This window comes from Lipotes vexillifer, unplaced genomic scaffold (genome assembly GCF_000442215.2).
Source record: "Lipotes vexillifer unplaced genomic scaffold, Lipotes_vexillifer_v1.1 scaffold382, whole genome shotgun sequence".
Taxonomy (NCBI): domain Eukaryota; kingdom Metazoa; phylum Chordata; class Mammalia; order Artiodactyla; family Lipotidae; genus Lipotes; species Lipotes vexillifer.
This window is the reverse complement of record NW_006780611.1, coordinates 9698243-9704440: the sequence shown is the minus strand read 5'-3', so window position 1 is coordinate 9704440 and position 6198 is coordinate 9698243. Positions and strand designations below refer to the sequence as shown.

Below are 6198 nucleotides of genomic sequence, written 5' to 3'. Positions count from 1 at the left end.
CCCCACCGGAGCCGGGGTAAACAGGCTCGCGGCCGCCCCTGCTGGGCCCCGCCGCGTAAGCTCCTGCAGAGCCAGGCCAGTCCCAGCCCCCGACTCCGATTTAGAGTCGCCCAAATGAGAAGCAGCGCAGCGGACTCCCGAAGGCGGCGGTGAGCAAGTGACTCCGCTGCTCGGGCCTCCGTTTCCTCATCCGTGAAGCGGACCTACCAATAGTCCCTGTCTTTTAGGGGTGACGTGACGATTAGATGTGTTAAGCCACCTAAAGCACTTAGAGCAGTGTGGTACATAATAAAAGCAAACAAGCATTTATTAAATCAATATCAAAAGCCTGGTGAGTGCAAACACACACCTGCCAGGGCCAAACCGAGGGCTCTGTGCTGCCACTGCTCAACCTGGCCTTGGAGGAGAAAGAAGAGCCTCCTCTGCGTCTGGCACTGTTACGAACCCTTTCTTGTCTCAGGCAGCCTTCCACAGGGCTCCGTGAGGCTAGGGCCCCATTTTACAGGTGGAGAAATGGAGGTGCCCATAGTTCAAATCGTCCCTTTATGACCTGGGGCAAGGACGCCTCTGCTGAGGGTTTCTGTCTCCCCATCTGTACAATGGGTTGCCATTAGGCAATTACATGGGCCAATGCCTGATCTTAATAGGGGCTTACTGATAGGCAGCCTGGTTATTGCTGTACCCTGATACACTGATAATATCACTACTGAAGCTCTATGGAGGCGGTCCTCCCCACAAATGGGGTAGCATTCACAAGTGGGTAAGAACGGAGGGAAGGAAAGCGTTTCCAAAGAAGAGCAGCAGGGTCCTGGGCAGGCTGAGATGAGAGTCAGGTATGTGAGCATCTCTGTGGTGCTGACAGCATGTAGCTGATTATTTAACATCCTCCGCCCTGTGCCTCTAGCCCCTCCCTGTGCCATTTGCTGTTCCTTCCAGAACAAGCAAGATAGCTCCAAGCAAGATAGCTCCTCTACCCCATCTGCTGGGGAGGAAGGGCAGTCATTTGTCTGCTGCTGGGGAGAGAAAAGAGGCAAAGCACCCAAAGGTTTAACAGGGGCCTGGCACAGAGTGAGTGTCCGTTTAAATCATGGCTTCTGTTATTAACATGAGCCTCCCTGCCCAGGGGGCGGAGGGTGCTGGGGAGCAGGAGAATCTGACTCCCCTCCCACCCAGGCTATCACTGCCCTGCCCTAGCCAAGGGTCCCAGGCCTGCAGCGAGCAGCCTGCCCAGCTACCTACTCCCCACCCTCTTTCTCAGCCTCTTCTTCAAGCAAGGCCCCCTGAGGAGGAGAGACTGAAGGCCAAGTGGGTTATGGAGGAGCCCTGGTTCTCCTGACTCTCCCTGTGACTGAACCTGTTTTCCCCCAAGTGAAGCGGGGTGGCACAGTGGATGACATAAAGTGGGCACCATGCTGCACCGGGTTGGCAGTTATATTACTGTATATAACTCCCCTCTCTGGGCCTCAGTTTACCCATTTGAAAAATGAGAGGACTGATCTCAATGATTGCTAAGGCTACTTTGGGCTCCTGTGAGGAGTAGACGCTCCCAGACCCCTCTCCCGGCTGAGGGGAGACCCAGAAGCCTGAGCTGTGTAACTTACTATTAATAGCAAACGTTCACTAAGTGCTTGGTCTGGGCTAAGCATGCATCAGGTACTCTATATCCATCATCTAATCCTCACAACACTGTTGTACTGGAGGATTTATTCCAATTTGGAGATGGAAGCAGAGGTCCTGCCATGTTGGGGACTTGCTAAAGGGCTCCCAGCTGTCTAGCTGTGAGCCAGGCCAGGAACCCAGGATCAAAGTATAGGGGAGCCAGAAATGCCCCAGGTCATCTGGCCAAACAGGGCTTCCAGAACTCCCTTGGAGTGGGGAGTGTCACAAAAAGCAGTCATGAGGGCCCATCTGGTGGTCTCAGCATGTTAGCAAACAAGAGGGCCCCAGGTTCGGGGGCACAGGCCAGGAGAACCATGGAGGGACTGCTCTTGGAATGCCAGGTCCTTCCCCTGACTGAAGCTCTGATGGGCAGACGTATTCATTCAGGATTAATAAAAGTGGGGGAAGGAACTTTAAATAGTTAAAAACCTCTGTTTAGAGAAGGGAGTCTACGGAGCAGGAAAAATAGCCAACGGTGCCTTGAAGGCCAACAGGCTGGTGTCCCACTGGGACGCAATGCCTTCTGGCACAGAAGCTAAGAGGGGAGTGAGTACCCAGGGAGTAGGCCCACCTTGAACATCTTCCTTTTCTAGCTTTCCACCTCTTCTTACCAGCCCCTTCACCCAGACCAGAAGCCCACCTTCATCTGCCCAGTGGAGGAGGGGATTATCCTTCAGTCCCAGGGGGTTTGGGAAGGGGCAGCAGGAATGGATGAATGCATTGTCTGGTTACCCAGCCACCAACCCTAATCATCAGGATGCCTGCAGGCCATCCTGAACACACCCCCCAGGCCTTTCACCCCACAAAGTGAAGGAGCCTGTGAGAAGAGAGCAGGGCCTGGACTACTGAACCCATTTTGCAGAGAGAGAAGCTGAGGCAGCATGGCCTGTCTTCCTCTCTGCTGTCTCTCACCACCGCGTGTCCAAGACACTCCCAGGACCCAAACACCAGGTCAGCCCCCAACACCAGCACAGCAGAAAGCCCCTGGCACAGACAGCAGGGGCTCTGGACAGAGGGGGATTCCAGGAGTCAGTCCCTAGGAGGCAGGGCTGGGAGGCGGGGCACCCACAGACCAATGGGGAGGCCCCACGACCTGCTCCTTCCCTCCCCTCCCCCAACAACTCCCTGCTGGGAGGTGATTGGTTGGTGAGAAGGTTCCTGATTGGGCCTCAGCAGAGAGGTGGGGCAACCGGGAGAGGTCCTAGACCCAGCTCCCTGGCCCGCAACTGGGAGATGGAGGAGGCACAGAAGAGATACCTGAAGATGGAGAGGTCCAGTTCAACTCTCAACTCTGCCTCCACTTGCTGTGTGACCTAAGGCAAGCTGCTTACCTTCTCTGAGCCTGTTTCCTCATCTTTAGAGATCAGGACCACAGCTGCCTCACAAGGCTGAACAGGAGCCTGCTCTGTAGACTGGAGAGTGCTGTCCAAAGGCGGGCTCTGTCCCTAGCTGTATGGCACTGAGGACTCGTGCCCCACTGGCTAGACTTGTCTTGCCCAACCACACAAACCCCCACCTGGCACTGTACTTGCTGCAGCTTGAGTGCCCCTCCACCTTGCAGGCAGCCATCTCTGAAGCCAAGATGATGGGCCTTCACCTCCTAGGTGCCGGGAAAGGCCAGAAGCAGGGGAGCAGAGGGTCCCACCAGAAGGTGGAGTGCAACACTGAATGGGGCCCATGAGAAGAGAAGCTGGGGCCCACCTTCACCTTCACCCTCATGTGCTCCAAGCCTCTCAGCTGGCAGAAGGGAAACTGAGGCCCAGAGAAGAGGATGATTAATCAAGGTCTGCTGGCCAATTACTAGAGCAGCTGGAGTGAAAAGTGAGGCAGGAGAAAGGGTAAAAGGTGGATGGAAGGATGTACAGGTAGGCAGACAGACACACACAAAGAAGCCTTACTTTGGGGGCCATCCTTTCCACTTCACCAGATATTCGACTTTACCCTGGGAAGAAAGTAGACACAGTGAGATACACAGATGCCCCTACGACCACTTGCACAACAGTGAGGCTCAATCCCCTCTTCAGACAGAAGTCCCCCAACACATACACACTGGCAGGGATGCCCCCCACAAGATCCCCATCAACCAGAGATCCTCAAACTGACCCCCCCGGACGGTCCTCCCTACTAGAACACAGGATTGCACTGGGCCCCAAACACCTCTGGGGCTCCTGTGGCAGAAGCTTGGAGCCCATGTCACGTGTGGGGAAACTGAGACCGTGTGGGGATGTGTGTGGCCAAAGATCCAGTGTCCAGTGTCCCGGTGCTAACACCATAATTCTCTTTCCTTTTTCGATTAGAAGACTCTCCTAGAATACTCCTCCCTGGTGTGTCCCACATGGCTCTAGCCCCATCAGCCCCCTCCCTGTGAGAGGCTGCCTCTGGGCCAGAGGTGACAGGCTAGTGACTCCAAGACTCAACTCACTCTCAAGTCAAAAGACCCTGGCAGAACCCTGGAGAAGGCTGACAAAGTCTCCACCTTGAGAAAGGGTGATGGCCCCCTCCAGTAGTTAGAAAACAGAGCCAGGTTCCTCCCTTCCTCAAAGGTGACAGGGGCCTTTAAAAGTTCCCAGTCCAACCCCATCTGATGGGTGATACCCCTCCACACTGGAACTTGAAGACCAAGATATGTCACCTCCTCAGAGAGGCCTGCCCTGGCCACCCTTCCCAACACCCTCCCTCCTGCCTTCCAGTAGTTCTCTTTCTGTGTGGCACATGGCCCCCTTGGAAAGCGTCTATATTTATTTCCTCTTTCACTGTGTGTCTCCGCTGCCAAAATGGCAGCTCCACGAGGGAAGGAGCTCCCTCCCCGGGGCTTAGGATGGTGCCTGGTGCACAGAGATACTCAATAAATATATTTTGAATGAATGGCGAAAGGAATGATGCTTCTCACTCTCTGGCACTACACCTCAGGCCCCATGTAGAAGGGGGTAATTACTGTACCTGCTGAGGCTACACTGTGTGGAAAACACTGGGCTTTGAGGAACAAATTCAAATCGAGGAAACCCTGAGGTAAGGGAGGAGGAGGGGCAGCCCCTACTTGAAGGCAGAGCTCAACCCCATTGGAGTTGGGGATGAAAAGTTCATGGCCCACCCCGACTGTCACCGTTAGCCCAAGATGCCAGGGACTGAGTTTTCTCTCTTGAGAGATGAGCTGGCAAATAGGCAACTTGAGCTCCTGCTTTACACGCATCTCTAACTTGCTGTGTGACCTTGACCAGGTCACTTCCCCAGCCAGGGCCTCAGTTTGTGCCTTCGTCAAATGGGAGGAGGTTAACTCTAAGACCCCCCCCCCTGACCTTGACCAGGTCACTTCCCCAGCCAGGGCCTCAGTTTGTGCCTTCGTCAAAGGGGAGGAGGTTAACTCTAAGCCCCCCCCCCCCCAGCCCTGCCGCTAGAGCCTCCCATGGGGCTGCAGGGAGGAGATAAGGGAAAAGGATAGTGGTGAGTGCCGGGACAGGAACTTTCCCCAAAGCCTTCCATCTCCAACCTCCAGTCTGGGGCCAGACCACTTTGCAGACGTGTGCACAGGAAATGTGCACGGCCAAAGTCCAGGCCCGAGGCGCGGGGACCGAACCTAGCAGAACAGACGCCTCCGTAAATTGCAGGGTGTATGTTTTGGAGGCGAAGGCAAAGGGGGAGGAGCTTTGAGGATGCCCCAGCGCCGTAGGCGGCTCCACGGAGCCGGCCGGGCGGGGCTGGGAGGTGGGGAGGGGAAGACAGAGAGGGGTGTGCACTGGAAGTGGGGGAGAGACGTGGAGGTTGGGGTGTGGAGGGGATCGAAGTCCAGCAGTTAGACTTATGAGGCGGGAGGACGCTTTTCCAAAGCTCCGCCTCCAACTTCAAAGGACTTGGCACGAAGAGTCCAGAGTCCTGAGTTCGAGACCCAGCTCCGACGCGAACACACTAGGCAAGCCGTTTCTTCAACTCGGACCTCAGTCTCCCCATATTTAGAAAGAGGGGAGGATGAGAAAGGATGGCGTTCAGGATCCCTACAGTCCGATCCTAACCTCTAGCTCTGGCGGACTCAGCTGCCCCCAGCATCCTGGGGCGACAACTTTTATTCTACTCTTTCTACAAGGTGGCGGGGGAAACTGAGGCACGGGCTGGGGATACGAGCCCGGCAGCGCGGGGCTGCCTGCCCACCCCCCCCACCCGCTCCACTTTCTCCCTCGTCTCCAACGCGGAGGGGACAGTGCTGGGGACAGGAGGGGACTCCACAGGGGTCCTGGGAGCCGCCCCCGGGCAGCCTCACCTTCCGCACGCGCTTCTTCCGGATGCTCTCTACGGCGAACACCTGCTCGCCGATGGCTGACAGCTCCATGCGGCGCGGCGGGCGAGCGGGCCCGGGGCCGGGCCGGGCCGGGCCGGGGGCGGAGCTGCGGGGCCGCGGCTGCGGCGCGCGATGCTCGGGCCGGCGGGGTCCCAGTCACCCTCGCCCGGGCGCGCACGCGCACGCGCACGCGCGCACACCCCCTTGCGCTCCCTCACGCCGCCGACGTTCCATTTTTGAACCTGCGCAACGTTTTCCTCGGCGCGCGC

The 6198-nt window shown here is 56.9% G+C and overlaps 1 protein-coding gene across 1 annotated transcript in view; it reads right to left on the bottom strand.

Annotated features, from left to right (window-relative positions):
• The window catches only part of CBX7 (chromobox 7), a 17686-nt gene extending 11706 nt beyond the window's left edge, over positions 1-5980 (bottom strand). The window contains exons 1-2 of the mRNA XM_007454006.1: positions 5912-5980; positions 3558-3601 (exon numbers count right to left, since the gene is read on the bottom strand). Of these exons, the coding sequence (XP_007454068.1) occupies positions 3558-3601; positions 5912-5980 (113 nt within the window). The remainder of the gene's footprint in view (positions 1-3557; positions 3602-5911) is intronic.
• Between the last annotated feature and the right edge of the window lie 218 nt (positions 5981-6198).